The 24559-nt window shown below is 49.5% G+C and overlaps 1 protein-coding gene across 1 annotated transcript in view; it reads right to left on the bottom strand.

The window, feature by feature from the left end:
• LOC120928846 (short transient receptor potential channel 2-like) overlaps positions 1 to 24559 on the bottom strand; it is an 85539-nt gene that overhangs the window by 53243 nt on the left and 7737 nt on the right. Inside the window, exons 2-3 of the mRNA XM_040339870.1 lie at positions 18168 to 18860; positions 10286 to 10489 (exon numbers count right to left, since the gene is read on the bottom strand). Of these exons, the coding sequence (XP_040195804.1) occupies positions 10286 to 10489; positions 18168 to 18860 (897 nt within the window). The remainder of the gene's footprint in view (positions 1 to 10285; positions 10490 to 18167; positions 18861 to 24559) is intronic.

Here is a 24559-nt window from a genome sequence, read left to right on the forward strand (position 1 = left end):
CCTCCCAGCTGTGCGAATCACCCCCCCCCCACCACCACCATCCTCCCAGCTGTACGAATCACCCCCCCCCACCACCATCCTCCCAGCTGTGCGAATCACCCCCCCCCCACCGCCATCCTCCCAGCTGTGCGAATCACCCCCCCCCCACCACCATCCTCCCAGCTGTGCGAATCACCCCCCCCCACCACCATCCTCCCAGCTGTGCGAATCACCCCCCCCCCACCACCATCCTCCCAGCTGTACGAATCACCCCCCCCCCACCGCCACCCTCCCAGCTGTGGGAATCACCCCCCCCCCCCACCACCATCCTCCCAGCTGTACGAATCACCCCCCCCCCCACCACCATCCTCCCAGCTGTACGAATCACCCCCCCCCCCACCACCATCCTCCCAGCTGTACGAATCACCCCCCCCCCACCGCCATCCTCCCAGCTGTACGAATCACCCCCACCCCCCACCGCCATCCTCCCAGCTGTACGAATCACCCCCCCCACCACCATCCTCCCAGCTGTACGAATCACCCCCCCCCCACCACCATCCTCCCAGCTGTACGAATCCCCCCCCCCCACCACCATCCTCCGAGCTGTACGAATCACCCCCCCCCCACCACCATCCTCCCAGCTGTACGAATCACCCCCCCCCCACCGCCATCCTCCCAGCTGTACGAATCACCCCCCCCCCCCACCACCATCCTCCCAGCTGTACGAATTACCCCCCCCCACCACCATCCTCCCAGCTGTACGAATCACCCCCCCCCCCCCCACCATCCTCCCAGCTGTACGAATCACCCCCCCCCCCCACCGCCATCCTCCCAGCTGTACGAATCACCCCCCCCCCCGCCATCCTCCCAGCTGTACGAATCACCCCCCCCCCCCCACCCCCATCCTCCCAGCTGTAGGGATCAGACCTGTGAAAAAATCGTACCGCGTCACTTCCGGTGCTCGTATGCCAAGAGCACAGCTGATCGCGGGTCCACGGCCCATGCACAGCTGCTTTTTCTTTGGTCCGTGAATATCCTAGACTGGGGTAGGTCACTTGTGCCCGTCATACGCAGCCAGTGTGCCCACTATTTGCAGACACTTGTGCCCGTCATACGCAGCCAGTGTGCCCACCATATGCAGCTACTTGTGCCCATCATACGCAGCCATTGTGCCCACTATATGCAGCCACTTGTGCCCATCATACACAGCCAGTGTGCCCACTATTTGCAGCTACTTGTGCCCATCATACGCAGCCATTGTGCCCACTATTTGCAGCCACTTGTGCCCATCATACGCAGCCATTGTGCCCACTATATGCAGCCACTTATGCCCATCATACGCAGCCAGTGTGCCCACTATTTGCAGCCACGTGTGCCCATCATACGCAGCCATTGTGCCCACTATATGCAGTCACTTGTACCCGTCATACGCGGCACTTCCTTCTTCTTCTGTAGCGGCGGCTGTGGCTCCTGTGTCCGCTTGGCTCCTCAGGCTTCCTCCGTCATGTCTCCTTTTCCGCCAATGCGTTAGGCATCCAATAGGATCGCCTAAAGCTTTGGCCAATCGGGAGACAGGTTTTACTGACCTGCCTGCTGATTGGCAAGGAGGAACTTTAGTGTGAAAATAGCTTCTGGCTCTTATCACGTGCTTCGAAATACACACCCCGCCTATTCCCGCCATAGTATTTCATGTGTCCGGCATCCTAAAAGGGGCCACGCACATGAATAGGGAGGGCGGCAGAGGTGACGGGGGCGGTGTCCATGCATTGTGGGCCCACCATGCAGGGGCCACCACTGGTCTTTGATCTCTGTCAAGTGCTGGGGTCTGGATCGCCTCCGCTGCTTTTCCTCCAATCGGGCCAAAGAAGCTGAGTGCGAGTTTACCTATAGCCCTCACACTGGAGACTTGCACACCATCATCATGGCATCCCAGGACGGTGGGTATCAGGTCATGGGAGGGCAGAGCGCATGTGTGTCCCGCTTTGGGGTCACTGGTGGCTTAGGGAGAAGGAGAGGGCCCCTGGGTGTCCGTGGCAGAAGGAGAGGGCACCTGGGTGTTTGGAGGAGGAGAGGGCCCCTGGGTGTCCGTGGGAGAAGGAGAGGGCCCCTGGGTGTCCGTGGGAGAAGGAGAGGGCACCTGGGTGTTTGGAGGAGGAGAGGGCCCCTGGGTGGCCATTTAGTGAAGAAGAGGGCCCCTGGGTGGCCGGGGGAGAAGGAGAGAGAACCTGGGTGGTTGGCAGAGAAGGAGTGGGCCCCTGGCTGTTTGAAGGAGAAGCAGATGGGCCCCAGTGTTGGCCAAAATTGGAAGAGCTGATCCTTGGGTGGTTGGAGGAGGAGAGGGTGCCACCCTTCTCCCCTTAGGACGGGGACAGACACCCTTCTCTCCCCCGGAGGACGGGGACACCCTTCTCTCCCCCAGAGGACGGGGACACCATTCTCTCCCCCAGGAGGACGGGGACACCAGTCTCTCCCCAGAGGTAGGGGCAGTGCCGATCCTGACCTAACCGGGGGCCCTAAGCAAAATTTGCTAAGGGGCCCTCTACCTGACCCGTGATGCCGTCACCCATAACTCTTCACCAATCCCCTTGGAGAGCGCCCGACCACATAAGAGGGACAGACCTAGAGTGGTGATAGGGTGACCTGTGGCCCCCAGATTTTAGTATCACCCCACCAGGAGTCAGGACTAGTACCACAGTACGAGTACAGAATGCTCTGCCTGGGGCCCACATCACATACATTAGTGCCTATCCTGACCTCCCTGGGGCCCTAAGCAAAATGACATGTCACATTGTGTCACAAAGATTAAAGTTGAGAAGCGGGGGAGGGGGTGTTCTGCTGTCGGAAATGACATCTTACATTAAAGTGAGAAGCGGGGGCTCTAGTAATTTGGGGGGCCCTAAGCGGCTTGCATAGTGAGCCTATGGGGCGGATCGGCCCTGGGTAGGGGACACCATTCTCTCCCCCGGAGGACGGGGACAGACACCCTTCTCACCCCCGGAGGACGAGGACACCATTCTCTCCCTTGGAGGACGGGGACACCCTTCTCTCCCCCCGAGGACGAGGACACCATTCTCTCCCCCAGAGGACGGGGACACCATTCTCTCCCCCGAGGAAGGGGACACCATTCTCTCCCCCGAGGACGAGGACACCATTCTCTCCCCCGAGGACGAGGACACCCTTCTCTCCCCAGAGGACGAGGACACCCTTCTCTCCCCAGAGGACGAGGACACCCTTCTCTCCCCCGAGGACGAGGACACCCTTCTCTCCCCCGAGGACGGGGACACCATTCTCTCCCCCAGAGGACGGGGACACCATTCTCTCCCCCGAGGACGAGGACACCCTTCTCTCCCCAGAGGACGAGGACACCCTTCTCTCCCCCAGAGGACGGGGACACCATTCTCTCCCCCAGAGGACGGGGACACCATTCTCTCCCCCGAGGACGAGGACACCATTCTCTCCCCCGAGGACGAGGACACCATTCTCTCCCCCGAGGTAGGGGACACCATTCTCTCCCCCCGGAGGACGAGGACACCCTTCTCTCCCCCGGAGGACACCCTTCTCTCCCCCGGAGGACACCATTCTCTCCCCCGAGGACGAGGACACCATTCTCTCTCCTGGAGGACAGGGACACCAGGGCTGGACTGGGACAAAAATATTGCCCTGGACTTCATACACTTTGACAAGTCTCTCCCATGGCGGCCGGCCCCCATGCGCCTCTGTCCCCCTCTCTGCTCCTCTGGTTCTCCCCCTGCTTCTCTGTTCCCCCACATGCTTCTCTATCCCCCCCCATGCTCCTCTTACCCTCATGCTTCTCTGGTCCCCCCTGTGCTCCACTGATACCCCCCCCCTGCTTCTCTGTTCCCACACATGCTTCTCTGTTCCTCTCCTGCTCCTCTATCCCCCGTCCCTCATGATGCTCTGTTTCCCCGCAGCGCTCACCTCTTCTCCTTGTCCAGCCCTGGTGTCCTCGTCCTCCGTGGGAGAGAATGGTGTCCTCGTCCTCCAGGGGAGAGAATGGTGTCCTCGTCCTCCGGGGGAGAGAATGGTGTCCCCGTCCTCCGGGGGAGAGAACGGTGTCCTCCTCCTCCGGGGGAGAGAAGGGTGTCCCTGTCCTCCGGGGGAGAGAAGGGTGTCCCCGTCCTCCGGGGGAGAGAATGGTGTCCCCGTCCTCCGGGGGAGAGAACGGTGTCCTCCTCCGGGGGAGAGAAGGGTGTCCCCGTCCTCCGGGGGAGAGAAGGGTGTCCCCGTCCTCCGGGGGAGAGAATGGTGTCCCCGTCCTCCGGGGGAGAGAACGGTGTCCCCGTCCTCCGGGAGAGAGAACTGTGTCCCCGTCCTCCGGGAATGAGAACGGTGTCCCCGTCCTCCGGGGGAGAGAATGGTGTCCCCGTCCTCCAGGGGAGAGAATGGTGTCCCCGTCCTCCGGGGGAGAGAACGGTGTCCCCGTCCTCCGGGGGAGAGAATGGTGTCCCCGTCCTCCGGGGGAGAGAATGGTGTCCCCGTCCTCCGGGGGAGAGAATGGTGTCCCCGTCCTCCGGGGGAGAGAAGGGTGTCCCCGTCCTCCGGGGGAGAGAAGGGTGTCCCCGTCCTCCGGGGGAGAGAAGGGTGTCCCCGTCCTCCGGGGGAGAGAAGGGTGTCCCCGTCCTCCGGGGGAGAGAATGGTGTCCCCGTCCTCCGGGGGAGAGAAGGGTGTCCCCGTCCTCCGGGGGAGATAGGGGTGCCCTCTCCTTCTGCCACGGACACCCAGGGGCCCTCTCCTTCTCCCTAAGCCACCAGTGACCCCAAAGCGGGACACACATGCGCTCTGCCCTCCCGTGACCTGATACCCACCGTCCTGGGATGCCATGATGATGGTGTGCAAGTCTCCAGTGTGAGGGCTATAGGTAAACTCGCACTCAGCTTCTTTGGCCCGATTGGAGGAAAAGCAGCGGAGGCGATCCAGACCCCAGCACTTGACAGAGATCAAAGACCAGTGGTGGCCCCTGCATGGTTGCATGGTGGGCCCGTCACCTCTGCCGTGAAGCACGTGATAAGAGCCAGAAGCTATTTTCACACTAAAGTTCCTCCTTGCCAATCAGCAGGCAGGTCAGTAAAACCTGTCTCCCGATTGGCCAAAGCTTTAGGCGATCCTATTGGATGCCTAACGCATTGGCGGAAAAGGAGACATGACGGAGGAAGCCTGAGGAGCCAAGCGGACACAGGAGCCACAGCCGCCGCTACAGAAGAAGAAGGAAGTGCCGCGTATGACGGGTACAAGTGACTGCATATAGTGGGCACAATGGCTGCGTTTGACGGGTACAAGTGACTGCATATAGTGGGCACAATGGCTGCGTATGATGGGCACAAGTGGCTGCAAATAGTGGGCACACTGGCTACGTATGACGGGCACAAGTAGCTGCATATGGTGGGCACACTGGCTGCGTATGACGGGCACAAGTGTCTGCAAATAGTGGGCACACTGGCTGCGTATGACGGGCACAAGTGACCTACCCCAGTCTAGGATATTCACGGACCAAAGAAAAAGCAGCTGCGCATGCGCCGTGGACCCGCGATCAGCTGTGCTCCTGGCATACGAGCACCGGAAGTGACGCGGTACGATTTTTTCACAGGTCCGAGGATTTTTTACTACAGGTCTGATCCCTACAGCTGGAAGGATGGTGGTGGGGGGGGGGGATGATCCCTACAGCTGGGAGGATGGCGGTGGGGGGGGTGATCCCTGCAGCTGGGAGGATGGCGGTGGGGGGGGGGTAATTCGTACAGCTGGGAGGATGGCGGTGGGGGGGGGTGATCCCTACAGCTGGGAGGATGGCGGGGGGGGGGGGGGGATCCCTACAGCTGGGAGAATGGCGGTGGGGGGGGGTGATCCCTGCAGCTGGGAGGATGGCGGTGGGGGGGGGGGTGATTCGTACAGCTGGGAGGATGGCGGTGGGGGGGGGGGGGTGATTCGTACAGCTGGGAGGATGGTGGTGGGGGGGGGTGATTCGTACAGCTGGGAGGATGGTGGTGGTGGGGGGGGGGGTGATTCGTACAGCTGGGAGGAGGGGGGGGGGGGGGGGGGGTGATTCGTACAGCGGGGAGGATGGCGGTGGGGGGGGGGTGATTCGTACAGCTGGGAGGATGGCGGTGGCGATGGGGGGGGGTGATTCGCACAGCTGGGAGGATGGCGGTGGGGGGGGGGGGGTGATTCGTACAGCTGGGAGGATGGTGGGGGGGGGGGGGGGTGATTCGTACAGCTGGGAGGATGGCGGTGGTGGGGGGGGGTGATTCGTACAGCTGGGAGGATGGTGGTGGGGGGGGTGATTCGTACAGCTGGGAGGATGGTGGTGGGGGGGGTGATTCGTACAGCTGGGAGGATGGCGGTGGGGGGGGGGGGGGTGATTCGTACAGCTGGGAGGGTGGGGGGGGGGGGGGGGGGTGATTCGTACAGCTGGGAGGATGGCGGTGGGGGGGGGGGTGATTCGTACAGCTGGGAGGATGGTGGTGGGGGGGGGTGATTCGTACAGCTGGGAGGATGGTGGTGGGGGGGGGGTGATTCGTACAGCTGGGAGGATGGCGGTGGGGGGGGGGGTGATCCCTGCAGCTGGGAGGATGGCGGTGGGGGGGGTGATCCCTGCAGCTGGGAGGATGGCGGTGGGGGGGGGTGATCCCTGCAGCTGGGAGGATGGCGGTGGGGGGGGGTGATCCCTGCAGCTGGGAGGATGGCGGTGGGGGGGTGATCCCTGCAGCTGGGAGGATGGCGGTGGGGGGGGTGATCCCTGCAGCTGGGAGGATGGCGGTGGGGGGGGGGGGTGATCCCTGCAGCTGGGAGGATGGCGGTGGGGGGGGTGATCCCTGCAGCTGGGAGGATGGCGGTGGGGGGGGGGTGATCCCTGCAGCTGGGAGGATGGCGGTGGGGGGGGGTGATCCCTGCAGCTGGGAGGATGGCGGTGGGGGGGGTGATCCCTGCAGCTGGGAGGATGGCGGTGGGGGGGGTGATCCCTGCAGCTGGGAGGATGGCGGTGGGGGGGGGGGGTGATCCCTGCAGCTGGGAGGATGGCGGTGGGGGGGGTGATCCCTGCAGCTGGGAGGATGGTGGGGGGGGGGTGATCCCTGCAGCTGGGAGGATGGCGGTGGGGGGGGGTGAGGATGGTCCCGTGTACATGGAGCCTAAAAAAATACAGAAGAGCGGAACTTTACTTTTTGGGTAACATTTCACTTCAAAGATAAATCAAACCTAAAGTTCCACCTTAAACTTTCCCATAGAAATGAGGAATAAAATGGAAATGTGTTTGTTGGTATTCAGAAGCTCTCCTCCTACATACACATTTTCTTCACAGTCTTTATTGCGTACACCAAAACAATGTGACATTTTATTATACATGGGGGATGCTTTAAAAGCCAGAGAGTCTATGTTTTTTACGGACCTCAATAAGCCTCTGCTTTGGGGGCGGGGCTGGAGGCGGGGCTGTGTCACCGTTTGCTCCCTATCACAGAATGCAGCCTAATGTATCTGCATGTCTCTTTCTCCTCCGTCTCCCCCCCCCCCCCCCGCTCTTTGTAGGTTTCTCATTGGATCTGAATCTGCTCTGTCCCGCCCCCCGCTCTGTGTATGCCTCCTCGTTATGGTTCCTCGTCACTTCCGTGACAAATTGTGATGGGTTCACTGAGGGGTAGTGTCGTGAATCCCCTGGAACGCATCACATTTGGCATTGGAACGCATTGCGCATGCGTAGTTCGCTGCCACGTGACTTAGGCTGCATTCTGTGATAGGGAGCAAACGGTGACACTACACCGGCGTAAGCCCGCCTAATTCAAATTAGGCAGGTAGTGGGGCTGTTACATGTAAAGTAACCGTGACCCCATGTAAATGAATGGTCGTTGGTACGGCGCATGCGCGCGCATGCTCAGAATCACGTTGCAAATACTCCCTACGATACGACGGCTCAATGCGTACGACGTGAACCTAACTTACGCACAGCCCCATTCACGTACGACTTACGTAAACGACGTAAAATCTGACGGCAGTTCCGACGTCAATACTTTGCATGGGCTGCGCCACCTATAGAGGTGTTTTATGTCTTATGTAAGTGGCGTAGCTTACTTGTGACGGGCGTACGTACGTTCGTGAATGGGCGTATCTTGCTCATTTACATATTCGACACGTAAATCAACATAAACGCCCCTAGCGGGCAGCGTAAATATGCAGCCAAGATACGACGGCGTAGGAGACTTACGTCGGTCGTATCTTGGCAACAGTGAGGCGTAACTCATTTAAAGAATGCGCGCAAAGATACGACGGCGCTCATTTGGACTTACGACGGCGTATCTACTGATACGCCGTCGTAAGTCTCTCTGAATCTGGCCCTATATATTTTTTTCTAAAAAAAAAATAAGATAACAGTAAAGTTAGGCCAATTTTTTTTATTATATTGTGAAAGATAATGTTAAGCCGAGTAAATTGATACCCAACAGGTCACGCTTCAAAATTGCGCCCGCTCGTGGAATGGCGACAAATTTTTACCCTTAAAAATCTCCATAGGCAACGTTTAAAAAAATTCTACAGGTTGCATGTTTTGAGGAGGTCTAGGGCTAGAATTATTACTCTCGCTCTTACGATTGCGCCGATACCTCACATGTGTGGTTTGAACACCATTTTCATAGCGGTCACTACTCACGTATGCGTTCGCTTCTGCACGTGAGCTCGTCGGGATGGGGCTCTTTAACCACTTCAATACTAGCCCATAGTCATTTGACGTCCACAGATGGGATCTCCCATCCTGGGTGGACGTCATATGACGTCCTAGGCTTTGCGGGGGGGATATCTGAATGATGCCTGCAGCTAGAGGCATCATTCAGATATAATTTTTTAGTGCCGGCGATTCTGCGCACCATAAGAACGATCATAGCGCCACTTGATCGTTCTTATAGGCGGCAGGAGGGGACATCCCCCCCTCCCGTCGCCATCCGGTGCTTCTCCGGGCTCTCCCGTGCCATCGGGCCCCCGAGAAAGAATCGTCCAGCGTAGGCAGGAAGCATAGAGATGACTGGTGACCAGATGGTCACCAGTCATCTCTATGACCGTCGGAGGCCCGGGCACGATGTGATGACGTCACGCCCAGGTCCCCGTATGTAAACAAAGCCGCAATTGCGGCTGCTAAGCAACAGTAATCATAAGATCGGTGAAGTTTTTTTCACCGATTTCATGCTTTCCAGCCTGGAGGAGAGATGTGGGGTCTTATTGGCCCCGCATCTCTCCATAAAGAGGACCTGTCACACACATTCCTATTACAAGGGATGTTTACATTCCTTGTAATAGGAATAAAAGTGATAATAAAAAAAATAAAATAAAAAAAAAGTGTAAAAAAATAAATAAATATGTAAAAAAATAAAAGAAATAAAAAAAAAATTTTTAACGCCCCTGTCCCCAGTAGCTCGCGCGCCGAAGCGAACGCACATGCAAGTCCCGCCGACATATGTAAACGCCGTTTAAACCACATATGTGAGGCATCGCCGCGTGCGTTAGAGTGCCAGCAACAATTCTAGCACTAGATCTCCTCTGTAAATCTAAACTGGTAACCTGTAAAAAATTTCAAAGCGTTGCCTATGGAGATTTTTAAGTACCGAAGTTTGGCGCCATTCCATGAGTGTGCGCAATTTTAAAGCGTGACATGTTAGGTATCTATTTACTCGGTGTAACATCATCTTTCATATTTTACAAAAAAATTGGGCTAACTTTACTGTTTTGGTATTTTTTTAATTCATGAAACAATTTTTTTCCAAAAAAAAGGCGTTTGAAAAATTATTGCGCAAATACCGTGCAAGATAAAACGTTTTGACGTCACTTCCGCCCCCTGCTATGGTATGGAGACGGCTGGGAGCCAACTTCCCCTCACTCGTCTCCATACCCAGCACGAGAGAGGACCCGATCTTCTCCACCGCTACCGACGGCTCCGGTAAGCGGCGGAGGGCGCGGGAGAACGGTGGGAGGGGGTGGCCCTCTCCCGCCGCCGATAGCGGTGATCTTGCGGCGAATCCACCGCAGAGACCACCATTATCGGAAACCGGACCGCCGGCTGAAGAGATGGATACCTGGGTTAACCTGCCATAACAGAGATATCCCTCTTCGAAGTGCCGACGTATATCGGCGTGCGGCGGTCCAGGAAGTGGTTACAGAAGACGTTGGGGTGTAAGAAGCCAAGGACCGAGCCAGCTCATCAGGCTCCTCCTATAATTCAGACATCACTGGATACACCCAGTCACATGACCAGCGCCCGCCTCCTGGCAATGGGCAGTTATCTCAATCTACAGAAATAATGGCAGGAGATGTTACCCTCTTCTGTTTGTGGTGTACAGCCAGCCGCAGCCTGGACAGGTTGGGGATCCCTTCCTCGAAGGCCTGAATGTCCAACTCTTCCTCGTCGCTGTCGTCTCCGCAGTCATTCAGCACCGCCGTTACTTCACTCTGGTTGCGGCACATGCCCAGCAGCTCCACCGCGAACTCCTGACTCAGGTCCTCCAGGGACAGGTACTCTGGCTGCGAGAATCACAGAATTAGAAACATTTTAATTACAGAAACCCCAACAATTAACTTCTCTGATTTGCTTCCTTTTAAAGAATATGCCAACCCAAAATATCATGTTCCTGACATATGTGTACTTGTATGAGAAAGTCTACTGTTCTCTTTGTGTAAAATCCCTGGTGTTCCTGCCAGTCCCTCTGCTTTCCTATCACAAACTGACCACACCAGGCTGTACAGAGATCACTAAGCAAGTCACATCAGTCTCTGCACCAGAGGAGCTTACACTCTAATGTCCCCCCACAGTCACAGATGTACAGACTCTTGGAGTGAATGTAGAGTTGGGAAACTCTCATAATGGCCACAGCATCTCTGCAGACCTGGGAACTCACCACAGCTATGGTGGGAACCCCTAATAGTCTTAGTTTTGTCTGCACTAACCTTTAATGGCCATTAGATGGCAGCATTAGCACAGCAAATAGAAGCAGCGTTAAAGGGGAGTTCCAGGCTTTTTTAATGTTTATTAAAAGTCAGCAGCTACAAAAAGTGTATCTGCTGGCTTTTAATAAACAGACACTTACCTGCTCCACTGTCCAGCGACGCGCCCGCCGGAGCTCCGCTCCTCTCCCCCCCTCTCCGGCCGGCGTCTTCATTCTTAGTGTGGGCACCCGGCCGTGACAGCTTTCGGCTTCACGGCCGGGCACTCACTGCACATGCCCGAGCGGCGCTGCGCACTGTGATTGGTCAGGCGATCGCCTGGGAGCTGTCACGTGTCCCAGGCGATCGCCTACAGGGGCCGCTGTAAGCGATATGACGTATCGCCTAAGCGGTCCCTGGGCGGAAGGAGGAAGTGGGACAGGAAGTGTGGCATGTAGGGGGGCAAGGAGTGGATTAAGTGGAAGTTCCACTTTTGGGTGGAACTCCGCTTTAAGTGGAATGCAGATTGATGACAAATCCAGCTGCAGGACCAATGCTAGATTGCCAGTTGCTAGGGGTTCATTGAGAGATGAGCAATTGCAGTCACTCAAAAATCATCCAAGTAACCAACGCCAATAATCTTTTTAGCTATCTGTAAGGGGGGCAGTCTTCCCACTGATCACCAATGTAAGGGACATTCTTCCCACTGATCACCAATGTAAGGAACATTCTTCTCACTGATCACCAATGTAAGGAACATTCTTCCCACTGATCACCAATGTAAGGAACATTCTTCTCACTGATCACCAATGTAAGGAACATTCTTCTCACTGATCACCAATGTAAGGAACATTCTTCCCACTGATCACCAATGTAAGGAACATTCTTCTCACTGATCACCAATGTAAGGGGCATTCTTCCCACTGATCACCAATGTAAGGAACATTCTTCCCACTGATCACCAATGTAAGGGACATTCTTCTCACTGATCACCAATGTAAGGAACATTCTTCCCACTGATCACCAATGTAAGGGACATTCTTCTCACTGATCACCAATGTAAGGAGCATTCTTCTCACTGATCACCAATGTAAGGAGCATTCTTCTCACTAATCACCAATGTAAGGAACATTCTTCCCACTAATCACTAATGTAAGGAACATTCTTCTCACTGATCACCAATGAAAGGAACATTCTTCTAACTGATCACCAATGTAAGGAACATTCTTCTCACTGATCACCAATGTAAGGAGCATTCTTCCCACTGATCACCAATGTAAGGAGAATTCTTCCCACTAATCACTAATGTAAGGAACATTCTTCCCACTAATCACTAATGTAAGGAACATTCTTCTCACTGATCACCAATGTAAGGAGCATTCTTCTCACTGATCACCAATGTAAGGAACATTCTTCTCACTGATCACCAATGTAAGAAACATTCTTCCCACTAATCACTAATGTAAGGAACATTCTTCTCACTGATCACCAATGTAAGGGACATTCTTCCCACTGATCACCAATGTAAGGAACATTCTTCCCACTGATCACCAATGAAAGGAACATTCTTCTCACTGATCACCAATGTAAGGGACATTCTTCCCACTGATCACCAATGTAAGGGACATTCTTCTCACTGATCACCAATGTAAGGAACATTCTTCCCACTGATCACCAATGTAAGGAACATTCTTCCCACTGATCACCAATGTAAGGAACATTCTTCTCACTGATCACCAATGTAAGGAACATTCTTCTCACTGATCACCAATGTAAGAGGAACATTCTTCTCACTGATCACCAATGTAAGGGACATTCTTCTCACTGATCACCAATGTAAGGGACTTTCTTCCCACTGATCACCAATGTAAGGGACATTCTTCTCACTGATCACCAATGTAAGGGACATTCTTCCCACTGATCACCAATGTAAGGGACATTCTTCCCACTGATCACCAATGTAAGGGACATTCTTCTCACTGATCACCAATGTAAGGAACATTCTTCCCACTGATCACCAATGTAAGGAACATTCTTCTCACTGATCACCAATGTAAGGAACATTCTTCTCACTGATCACCAATGTAAGAGGAACATTCTTCTCACTGATCACCAATGTAAGGGACATTCTTCTCACTGATCACCAATGTAAGGGACTTTCTTCCCACTGATCACCAATGTAAGGGACATTCTTCTCACTGATCACCAATGTAAGGGACATTCTTCCCACTGATCACCAATGTAAGGGACATTCTTCCCACTGATCACCAATGTAAGGGACATTCTTCTCACTGATCACCAATGTAAGGGACATTCTTCTCACTGATCACCAATGTAAGGGACATTCTTCCCACTGATCACCAATGTAAGGGACATTCTTCCCACTGATCACCAATGTAAGGGACATTCTTCTCACTGATCACCAATGTAAGGAGCATTCTTCCCACTGATCACCAATGTAAGGGACATTCTTCCCACTGATCACCAATGTAAGAGGAACATTCTTCCCACTGATCACCAATGTAAGGAACATTCTTCCCACTGATCACCAATGTAAGGAACATTCTTCCCACTGATCACCAATGTAAGGAACATTCTTCCCACTGATCACCAATGTAAGGGACATTCTTCTCACTGATCACCAATGTAAGAGGAACATTCTTCTCACTGATCACCAATGTAAGGGACATTCTTCCCACTGATCACCAATGTAAGAGGAACATTCTTCCCACTGATCACCAATGTAAGGGACATTCTTCCCACTGATCACCAATGTAAGGGACTTTCTTCCCACTGATCACCAATGTAAGGGACATTCTTCCCACTGATCACCAATGTAAGGGACTTTCTTCCCACTGATCACCAATGTAAGGAACATTCTTCCCACTGATCACCAATGTAAGGAACATTCTTCCCACTGATCACCAATGTAAGGAGCATTCTTCCCACTGATCACCAATGTAAGGAACATTCTTCCCACTGATCACCAATGTAAGGGACTTTCTTCCCACTGATCACCAATGTAAGGAACATTCTTCCCACTGATCACCAATGTAAGGAACATTCTTCCCACTGATCACCAATGTAAGGGACATTCTTCTCACTGATCACCAATGTAAGGAACATTCTTCCCACTGATCACCAATGTAAGGAACATTCTTCCCACTGATCACCAATGTAAGGGACTTTCTTCCCACTGATCACCAATGTAAGGGACATTCTTCCCACTGATCACCAATGTAAGGGACTTTCTTCCCACTGATCACCAATGTAAGGGACATTCTTCTCACTGATCACCAATGTAAGGGACATTCTTCCCACTGATCACCAATGTAAGGAACATTCTTCCCACTGATCACCAATGTAGGGACATTCTTCTCACTGATCACCAATGTAAGGAACATTCTTCTCACTGATCACCAATGTAAGGGACATTCTTCTCACTGATCACCAATGTAGGGAACATTCTTCCCACTGATCACCAATGTAAGGAACATTCTTCTCACTGATCACCAATGTAAGGGACATTCTTCCCACTGATCACCAATGTAAGGGACATTCTTCTCACTGATCACCAATGTAAGGGACATTCTTCCCACTGATCACCAATGTAAGGGACATTCTTCCCACTGATCACCAATGTAAGGAACATTCTTCCCACTGATCACCAATGTAAGGAACATTGGGCCAGATTCACAGAAGAGATACAACGGCGTATCTCCTGATACGCCGTCGTATCTCTGTGTTCCGCCCGTCCTAACTATGCGGCTGATTCATAGAATCAGTTACGCATAGCTAGCCCTAAGATCCGACAGGTGTAAGTGAATTACACTGTCGGATCTTAAGGATGCAATTCTAGGCCGGCCGCTAGGTGGCGTGGCCATTGCGGTCGGCGTAGAATATGCAAATAACTAGTTAAGGCGATCCCCAAGTTGTTTCCGTCGAGTTACGCCGTGTAAAATTAGGGCTGAGCCCTAGTTGTTCTAAGCCATGTTAAAGCGGTGGTTCACCCTTAGAGGGCACTTTTTCCCCTTAGATTCCTGCTCGTTTTGTCTAGGGGAATTGGCTATTTGTTTTAAAATATGAGCATTACTTACCCGTTTACGAGATGCATCCTCTTCGTCGCTTCCGGGTATGGGCTGCGGGAATGGGCGTTCCTTCTTGATTGACAGTCTTCCGAGAGGCTTCTGACGGTCGCATCCATCGCGTCACGATTTTCCGAAAGAAGCCGAACGTCGGTGCGCAGGCGCAGTATAGAGCCGCACCGACGTTCGGCTTCTTTCGGCTACGAGTGACGCGATGGATGCGACCGTCGGAAGCCTCTCGGAAGACTGTCAATCAAGAAGGAACGCCCGCTCCCGAAGACCCATACCCGGAAGCGACGGAAGAAGATGCATCTCGAAAACGGGTAAGTACAGCTCATATTTTAATACAAATAGCCGATTCCCCTAGACCGAACGAGCAGGAAGCTAAGGGAAAAAAAAAAGAAATGGTTGAACTCCCGCTTTAAGTATGGCCGTCATTCCCGCGTCGAAATTTAAAAAAACACGTCGTTTGCGTAAGTCGTCCGTGAATGGCGCTGGACGCCATTTACGTTAACGTCTAAACAAATGACGTCCGTGCGACGTCATTTGGCGCAATGCACGTCGGGTAATTTACCCGACGGAGCATGCGCAGTACATTCGGCGCGGGAACGCGCCTAATTTAAATGGTGCCCGCCCCATTTGAATTGGGCACGCTTGCGCCGAGCGCATTTACGTTACACCGCCGCAAATTTACAGGTAAGAGTTTTGAGAATCGGGCACTTACGCTGTAAACCTGCGGCGGTGTAACGTAAATCAGATACGTTACGCTGCCGTGGAGAAACGTAATTGTACCTGAATCTGGCCCATTCTTCCCACTGATCACCAATGTAAGGAACATTCTTCTCACTGATCACTAATGTAAGGGACATATTTTTTTACTTTCTGCTATAAAACGTATCCAATAAAATATTAAAAAAAAAAAAAAAAATTCTTTAGAAATTTAGGCCAATATGTATGCTGCTACAGATTTTTGGTTAAAAAAAATCCCAATAAGCGTATTTTGTTTGGTTTGTGCAAAAAGTTATAGGGTCTAAAAACTATGGGATACATTTATTAAATTTTTCTTTTCCTTTTTACTAGTAATAGTGGCGATCAGCGACTCATCAGCAATAGTGGCGATCAGCGACTCATCAGCGATAGTGGCGATCAGCGACTCATAGCAGGACTGCAATATTGCGGCAGACATTCTGACACTAACTGACACTTTTTGGGGACCAGTGACACCAATACAGTGATCATTGCTAAAAATATGCACTGTCCCTGTACTATTGATACTGGCTGGGGTTAACATTAGGGGCGATTAAAGGGAAAACTGTGTGCCTAACCAGTGTTTATGTGTACTGTGTGAGGTGCTTTCACTAGGGGAGAGATGGAATTTATTCCCTGCTTTGCAGGGACACAACTTCCATCCCTTCCCTGCTGTCAGAAAGGCGATCTGCCTGTTTTTACAATTGCAGATCGCTATTCTGCCTCCCTGCCTAACGATCGGCGGGTGCCGGAGGACATTGGGTAACCATGCGCCCATCGATCGGCTTTTTCTAAGTGTAATTACAGCGAAAGTGAGTCACCGGCAGCATGCACACTTGCCCCCTACTTGGAAGTGTCAGATCACATGTGTATACGTGATCTGGCGCACAGGTGCTGCCCTGTAGCAGTAAAACTGAAGTGGGCTAGTTACTGTGTTTCCCCGAAAATAAGACCTACCCCGAAAATAAGACCTAGCGCTATTTTCCATCAGGGCTGCAATATAAGCCCTACCCTGAAAATAAGCCCTAGTTTAAGGTGATTGTGTCTCTCTAGCGGTGTCGGGTGCTTTTGATACAAAGCGACGCTCAGCTGATCTCCCGGCTGGTCTCCTCTTCTCCCGCCTATCTGCGTGGGATCTTGCCCCCCTTCCCTTCACAGAGCTTCGGCGGGTCATTGAAAGTTCCGTACGGTGCAGAGTCTCTGCAATCAACATGTGTGTGGTATGCAGCATGTATACTCCGGTCTCCAAAAGGTATATACAGGTTTACAGGTATTTTTTTTTCCTCACTTGCTGGTGTGCCCTCTTCCCTGCTTCGAGTATTGCAGAGGGAGGGGGGCTGGGGTCCCTCACTGGTGGCTAGGAGAGGTGGAGGAAGGCTGAGGTGTTTAGCACTGTTGGATTGCAGGGGCACACACATTCTGTATTGTGTGCTACTGTAAAAGAAAGAATTTGGGCATTTTAAGTTTTTTAAAACTAGGCATTCCTGACAGGCAGGGAGAGAGAGAATATATCAAGACCTACACCGAAAATAAGCCCTACTGGGTCTTTTGTTGACAAAATTTATATAAGACCCGGGCTTATTTTCGGGGAAACACGGTAGGCAGCTTAGGGGGTCAGTAGGGGGTCAGTAGGGGGTTGAGTTGACCTGTAGCAGGCTGACATTAGGAGGGCCAGGAGAGACCTTTCTTTTCAAACCCTTAATTGCTGGAGTACCTGGTCAGTGAAGCTAAAACATCTGTAGAACAGAGCTGACTATTTAAAGAGTGTCAACGAAAAGTGTGTGTTGGGGAAGGGTGACCAAATCTATTGCATGCTCAACATTCAACAACAGTAGGGTGCTGGCTATAGGAGGTCATCCATGCTTTGTATAAACTCTATATAGAACACAATAACAAATACAATGACGTCAGTTCTGTTCATCAAACTTGGACATATTTTCCCTCCTGCCCCTCTATGACACGTCTCACTAGGAAAGTGGAACACGTCAGCGGGGCTGGTTTCTAGATGGGTCTGGTGCCATACAGCGTCTGTGTCAATAAAGTTTGATAAACGGAAATTATGTAATTGGATTGTGGCTTTCTTGTACCCTGAATTCTCAGCTTTGTTGTCAACCCAAGTATGTGTCTACATCTCATCAGAGATTAGAATACTTGCATGCTTGTATTTGTCAGAATGTTCATAAAGTATGGGGAAGTTGAACCCCCCCCCCCCCCAATACATTCCAACTCTATTTGCAACATTTAAAACTCCTCATTGCCAAAACTCAAGCAGTGATACACACGTGACAGGAAAGGGTGGACAGCAAAAGACAGTTAGCCTAGGTGAGCAATAACAACAATAGAATACTGACTTGAACATGGTGGATATTGCTTGCAAGTGCCCGTGCATATCCATACAGCTATCCCCTACATTGGCATTCTTATAAAACAGTATTACTGAATCAGACCTTAAATTCAGGTTCTTTCCTGGAAAGGCGCTTGAGCTCCCGGCTCAGCTTGAAGGCCCTCAACATGGAATCTTCACTGGCGATGGACAGATAGGCCCTGCTGGCTAATCCTTTGTATGTGTTGATGCGAGACAGCGAAAATTTTAGCAGGTCGTACTTTCGTCCATTGCCGCACTCCATGCATGCACAAGAGATCTTGTGTGGTGTTGTGATGATATGGCCTTTCTTCATCAACATCTCCACAATCTCATAGAGGTCCTTCTCACAGGCCAGGGTCAGCGGGGTTACCCCAGGAGCAAAGCGGGAGTTGTCAATAGAGTTGTCGAAGAAAGCCAGGGAGAATGACTTTATGTCCATTTTGATCCCTTTTTCCTGGTCCAGGCGGTCCAGCAGCATTTTAACCACGTGTGGTTGGTTGGTGTCAACGGCCACCAGCAGGGCTTCATGGATCTGTCTGAAGTCAAACTTTACACAGTGCAGCAAGGTCTTCATGATCTCCTCATTCCCCGTCCGGATGGCGAGATTGAGAGCTTCCCGCCATGATCGGTCCTCGCTATCGTCCAGTTGCCGCAGGATCCCATCGCTAACCTGTAAGAGCTGCTGGACTTGGATGAGGTTGCCATCATGAATGGCATTGATGAGGGACACTGGAAACTTAAGCTTCTTGTTGACAATCTCCCTCCAGTTGGCTGGCTGGGGAAATGAAGATACAGAATGTGTTAATGACCAGTCATAGACAGACAATTTATTGAGGTTGGCCATATACCTTACATAGTTAGTCAGGTAAAAGACACAAGTCCATCTAGTTCAACCAAGGGGAAAAAAATAAAACATACAATCCCATATACACAATCCTATACCCACGGTTGATCCAGAGGAAGGGGAAAAACCCCAGAAAAGCATGCTCCAATTTGTTAATCCTTGCAATGTACATAGATCACCCAGAGGGGAATGTTTTTTTCTCAACAAAAGTGGAGTTAGGCTTTAAGGATCAATGGGTGGATGCCATCTGGTCCAGGTGCTTTATACACCCTTATTCTGTAATATTTCTGGACCAAATAAATTTTGAGCCATCATGGATCATTTGGGGCTTTGTCAATACCACCCCCATTATGGACATGAGCTCCCCCATGCTCCTTTGTATACACAGAGCTGAGAAAAGCATTTAATGCATTTTCTTTCTCTTTGTCCCCAGTGACCCACTCTAGATTATTTCGTAAAGGGCCTACAAGCTTAAACCTGACCTTTTTACTATTAATATATTTGAAGATTTGTTGGGGGTTTGTCCTACTATATTTGATTATCTATTTCCTTACCTTGAGGAAGGTTGGCCATATACTTTGAGGAATGCTGGCTTTGTTGAGCTAAGATTGGCCACATGCTTTGATGAAGGTTGGGTTTGTTGAGTTAATGTTGGCCATATACTTTGATGAAGGTTGGGTTTGTTAAGTAAAGGTTGGCCATATACTTTGATGAAGGTTGGGTTTGTTGAGTTAAGGTTGGCCATATACTTTGATGGTGTTGGGTTTGTTGAGTTAAGATTGGCCACATGCTTTGATGAAGCTTGGGATTGTTGAGTTAAGGTTGGCCATATACTTTGATGAAGTTGGGTTTGTTGAGTTAAGGTTGGCCATATACTGTGATGAAGGTTGGGTTTGTTGAGTTAAGGTTGGCCATATACTTTGATGAAGTTGGGTTTGTTGAGTTAAGGTTGGCCATATACTTAGATGAATGTTGGGTTTGTTGAGTTAAGGTTGGCCATATGCTTTGGGGAAGGTTGGGTTTGTTGAGTTAAGGTTGGCCATATACTTTGATGAAGTTGGGTTTGTTGAGTTAAGGTTGGCCATATGCTTTGGGGAAGGTTGGGTTTGTTGAGTTAAGGTTGGCCATATACTTTGATGAAGGTTGGGTTTGTTGAGTTAAGGTTGGCCATATACTTTGATGATGTTGGGTTTGTTGAGTTAAGGTTGGCCATATGCTTTGGGGAAGGTTGGGTTTGTTGTAGGGCTGAAACATACTAATCTACATAATCAATTATGAATATAATTGTCAACTATTTTCATAATCGATTATTTGGTCAGCCGATTAGTTGGCCTGCATGCAGAATACATTATTTGTTTGCATATCAGAAAACACACTGCAGCACACATACAGCTCAGTACACTGTTCATACATGTATACTGTATACTGTATATCCAACTTCTGGTTTTATATATATATATATATATATATATATATATATATATATATATATATATACACACAAACAGTATCTCACAAAAGTGATTACACCCCTCATATTTTTGTAAATATTTTATTCTATCTTTTCATGTGACAACACTGAAGAAATGACACTTTGCTACAATGTTGTGTAGTGGGTGTACAGCTTGTATAACGGTGTAAATTTGCTGTCCCCTCAAAATAACTCAACACACAGCCATTAATGTCTAAACCGCTGGCAACAAAAGTGAGTACACCCCTAAGTGAAAATGCCCAAATTGGGCCCAATTAGCCATTTTCCCTCCCCGGTGTCATGTGACTCGTTCGTGCTCCAAGGTCTCAGGTGTGAATGGGGAGCAGGTGTGTTAAATTTGGTGTTATCACTCTCACTCTCTCATGCTGGTCACTGGAAGTTCAACATGGCACCTTATGGTGAGTTATTTCTAGGGGACAGCAAATTTACACTGTTATACAAGCTGTACACTCACTACTTTACATTGTAGCAAAGTGTCATTTCTTCAGTATTGTCACAAGAAAAGATATAATAAAATATTTACAAAAATGTGAGAGGTGTACTCACTTTTGTGAGATACTGTATGTGTATATAAATATATATTTTAATTATTACTTTCAATGCTTCACAGTATAAATTAACCCCTTATAGTAGTGATTATATGCTGTTTTTGTTCTCTACAGGGCTATTTATTTGTGTTTTTAACTCCATCATGACAGGTGATACAAGAAGTCATGCTGCTACTAAAATGTATGCTGGCGACACACATATCGATTTTTGGACTAGAATATTCGTACAAATTTTAAGATGAAATTCCTTTGTACATTCGAAGAATTGCTTTTATCATTCAATTTTAAAATGTATGTAATTTCAAAACGAAAACCTCATACACTACACTGTCCGATAATTAGTTTGATTGAGAAGAATTTTTCATTCTGCTCCTTTGAATTTTCACTGTGATAGAAAATGAACATCGATTTGACCCCAATAACGGTTAGAAAATCTAAATAACGTTCTTAAAACCAACATTTTTAAAAGAATTACGTAACTCTACATGGCCGGCATAAGTGACAGCAGGTGAAGGTGCATTCAAGCTACCTGCCTATGACAAGGAACTCTTTCATGCATAATATTATATTATATTACAGTCCTGTATGAGAATCTGCAAAACAGCATTTTAGGTCTTTTAAAAAAATATATATATATAAAAATTGTAATCTCCGAGTCTGATGATATGTACCAGATTCAACCTCTAATAGCATCTGTCTGTTATTCTCAGAGCAGATTAGATATTTTTTTCCTCAATCATATAGATGGTTATTTATATTTACCACTGCTAATACATATTCAAAAATAAATTATCTTTTTTTAAACTATATTATATTTAAAATTTTCTTTTTACGTTTTTATAATTATTGAATTATCAAAACAATAATTGGCCAATTAATCCATTATGAAAATAATAGTTAGTTGCAGCCCTAGTTTGTTGAGTTAGGGTTGTTCATATAAGGTTGGGATTATTGAGTTACAGTTGGCCATATGCTTTGGGTAAGGTTGGGTTTTCTGAAGTACGGTTTGCCATATGCTTTGGGGAAGGTTGAGTTTGTTGAGTTAAGGTTGGCCATATGCTTTTGGGGAAGGTTGGGTTTGTTGAGTTAAGGTTGGTCATATGCTTGGGGAAGGTTGGGCTTGTTGAGTCAAGGTTGGCCATAAAAGGTTGGGTTTGTTGAGTTAAAGCGGAAGTAAACCCATCGATCTAACAGTTTCAAAAAGCAGTTACATTTCCGGCATGCCTGGATTGCTAACTGTCACATTGGTTGTGCTCTCAACCAAACTGTCAAACATCCAATGGCTGGTGCCATAACTGATCACATGTGCAGCATCTTGGCAGTTGAAGATTAAACATAGGCAAAGATGGCAGCTTCCTTGCCTGAAAATGATAGGTGGGTTTACTTACACTTTAAGGTTGGCCATAAAAGTTTGGGTTTGTTGAGTTAAGGTTGGCCACATGCTTTGGGGAAGGTTGGGTTTGTTGGGTTAAGGTTGGTCATATGCTTGGGGAAGGTTGGGCTTGTTGAGTTAAGGTTGGCCATAAAAGGTTGGGTTTGTTGAGTTAAGGTTGGCCACATGCTTTGGGGAAGGTTGGGTTTGTTGAGATAAGGTTGGCCACATGCTTTGGGGAAGGTTGGATTTGTTGAGATAAGGTTGGCCATATGCTTTGCGGAAGGTTGGGTTTGTTGAGTTAAGGTTGGTCATATGCTTAGGGAAGGTTGGATTTATTGAGTTAAGGGTGGCCATATGCTTTGGGGAAGGTTGGGTTTTCTGAAGTACGGTTGGCCACATGCTTTGGGGAAGATTGGGTTTGTTGAGTTAAGGTTGGCCACATGCTTTGGGGAAGGTTGGGTTTGTTGAGTTAAGGTTGGTCATATGCTTGGGGAAGGTTGGGCTTGTTGAGTTAAGGTTGGTCATATGCTTGGGGAAGGTTGGATTTATTGAGTTAAGGGTGGCCATATGCTTTGGGGAAGGTTGGGTTTTCTGAAGTACGGTTGGCCATATGCTTTGAGGAAGGTTGAGTTTGTTGAGTTAAGGTTGGCCATATGCTTTTGGGGAAGGTTGGGTTTGTTGAGTTAAGGTTGGTCATATGCTTGGGGAAGGTTGGGCTTGTTGAGTTAAGGTTGGCCATAAAAGGTTGGGTTTGTTGAGTTAAAGTTGGCCATAAAAGGTTGGGTTTGTTGAGTTAAGGTTAGCCACATGCTTTGGGGAAGGTTGGGTTTGTTGAGATAAGTTTGGCCATATGCTTTGCGGAAGGTTGGGTTTGTTGAGTTAAGGTTGGTCATATGCTTGGGGAAGGTTGGATTTGTTGAGTTAAGGGTGGCCATATGCTTTGGGGAAGGTTGGATTTATTGAGTTGAGGTTGGCCATATGCTTTGGGGAAGGTTGAGTTTGCCTATATACCGTACCTCATAATCTGATTGTACAATCCCTGTTAAACCTACCAATAGTGGGAGAACCTACCTAACCAGACATAAGTGGCATCTGTTGTTTAGGTAAAGCTAAATAAAATTGTATAGAGAACATTTAAATCAGATTGCAACATGTGTGCCCAGCTTCAAGAAAAAATTATCAGAGATCTCAAAGAAATACAAGAAGTTACCAAGATTTTAAGTGAGAATATACATGCCTCTTTGGACAATATTTGTTTATCCCGTAATTCAGTTTTTTAGGTGTGTGAAGACCGGTTTCCTGGATAGGTTCACTTCCATATTCATTTATACAATGGACATGGCACTTGCATATGTTAATGAGTTAAATAATCCATTTTCATGTCTCTCTAGCACTTACAGAGGATGTCCATTAAAAAAACAAACAGCTATACAGTGCTTGTGGTTTTCCAGTTACTCCACTTCCCGAGCAGACATGGAAGACCTCATCAAATATTTAAAAAATGTCTGTGTTATAAAGCTCTGACAATTACCCACAGGTATGTTTTTTTCTAAATGTCATTACATTCCACCAACTGCCGATAAGTCCTCTGACTGGACAGTGGTATGGCAGAACTAAAACTGGCCATAGTCTGGCAGGAACTTACACTTTCAGAATATAATGTCCTGGGGGTGGGTGGGGGGGGGGTTGGGGGCATTTCTCCATTCACCTTGCTTGAGTGGATGGAGGAATCTGTTCATTTTTTTTCTTCAGCCTACTGGCTATGTAGGGCCAGCTTTAGCCCTGAAGTGAGACTCATTCAGAGGGGCACACAAGGCAGGATATCAGTCCAAACACAGGTAAACAAAGGCGTCTTGTAGAGTCTACTCTAAGGTGGGATTTTTAAATGTATGTACAGGTTCACCTTAACCACTTGGCGCCCAGAGGACGTCATTTGACGTCCTGGGCTTTGTGGTTCTTTGAGGGGCTACTGTATAGAGAAGACAATGCAGGAATTGGCAGCAGATGAGATTGCCTGGTGAATCCGAGGACTGTTTTGAGAGAAGATCCTTTCCATTGGCTGCCTATATCCCCCTTGCGGTTTTTGATCTATCTAGATCCAGGGCTCTGGTAAGGGTCAGTGTGTACTTTGGTGGTGGTTTGCATGTCACACTGTCCGTCTGCCAGTCACAGGGGGAGAATTTGTGTGTGATTACCAGACAATATCACACTATCT

The sequence above is a fragment of the Rana temporaria genome, chromosome 2, assembly GCF_905171775.1.
Source record: "Rana temporaria chromosome 2, aRanTem1.1, whole genome shotgun sequence".
Taxonomy (NCBI): domain Eukaryota; kingdom Metazoa; phylum Chordata; class Amphibia; order Anura; family Ranidae; genus Rana; species Rana temporaria.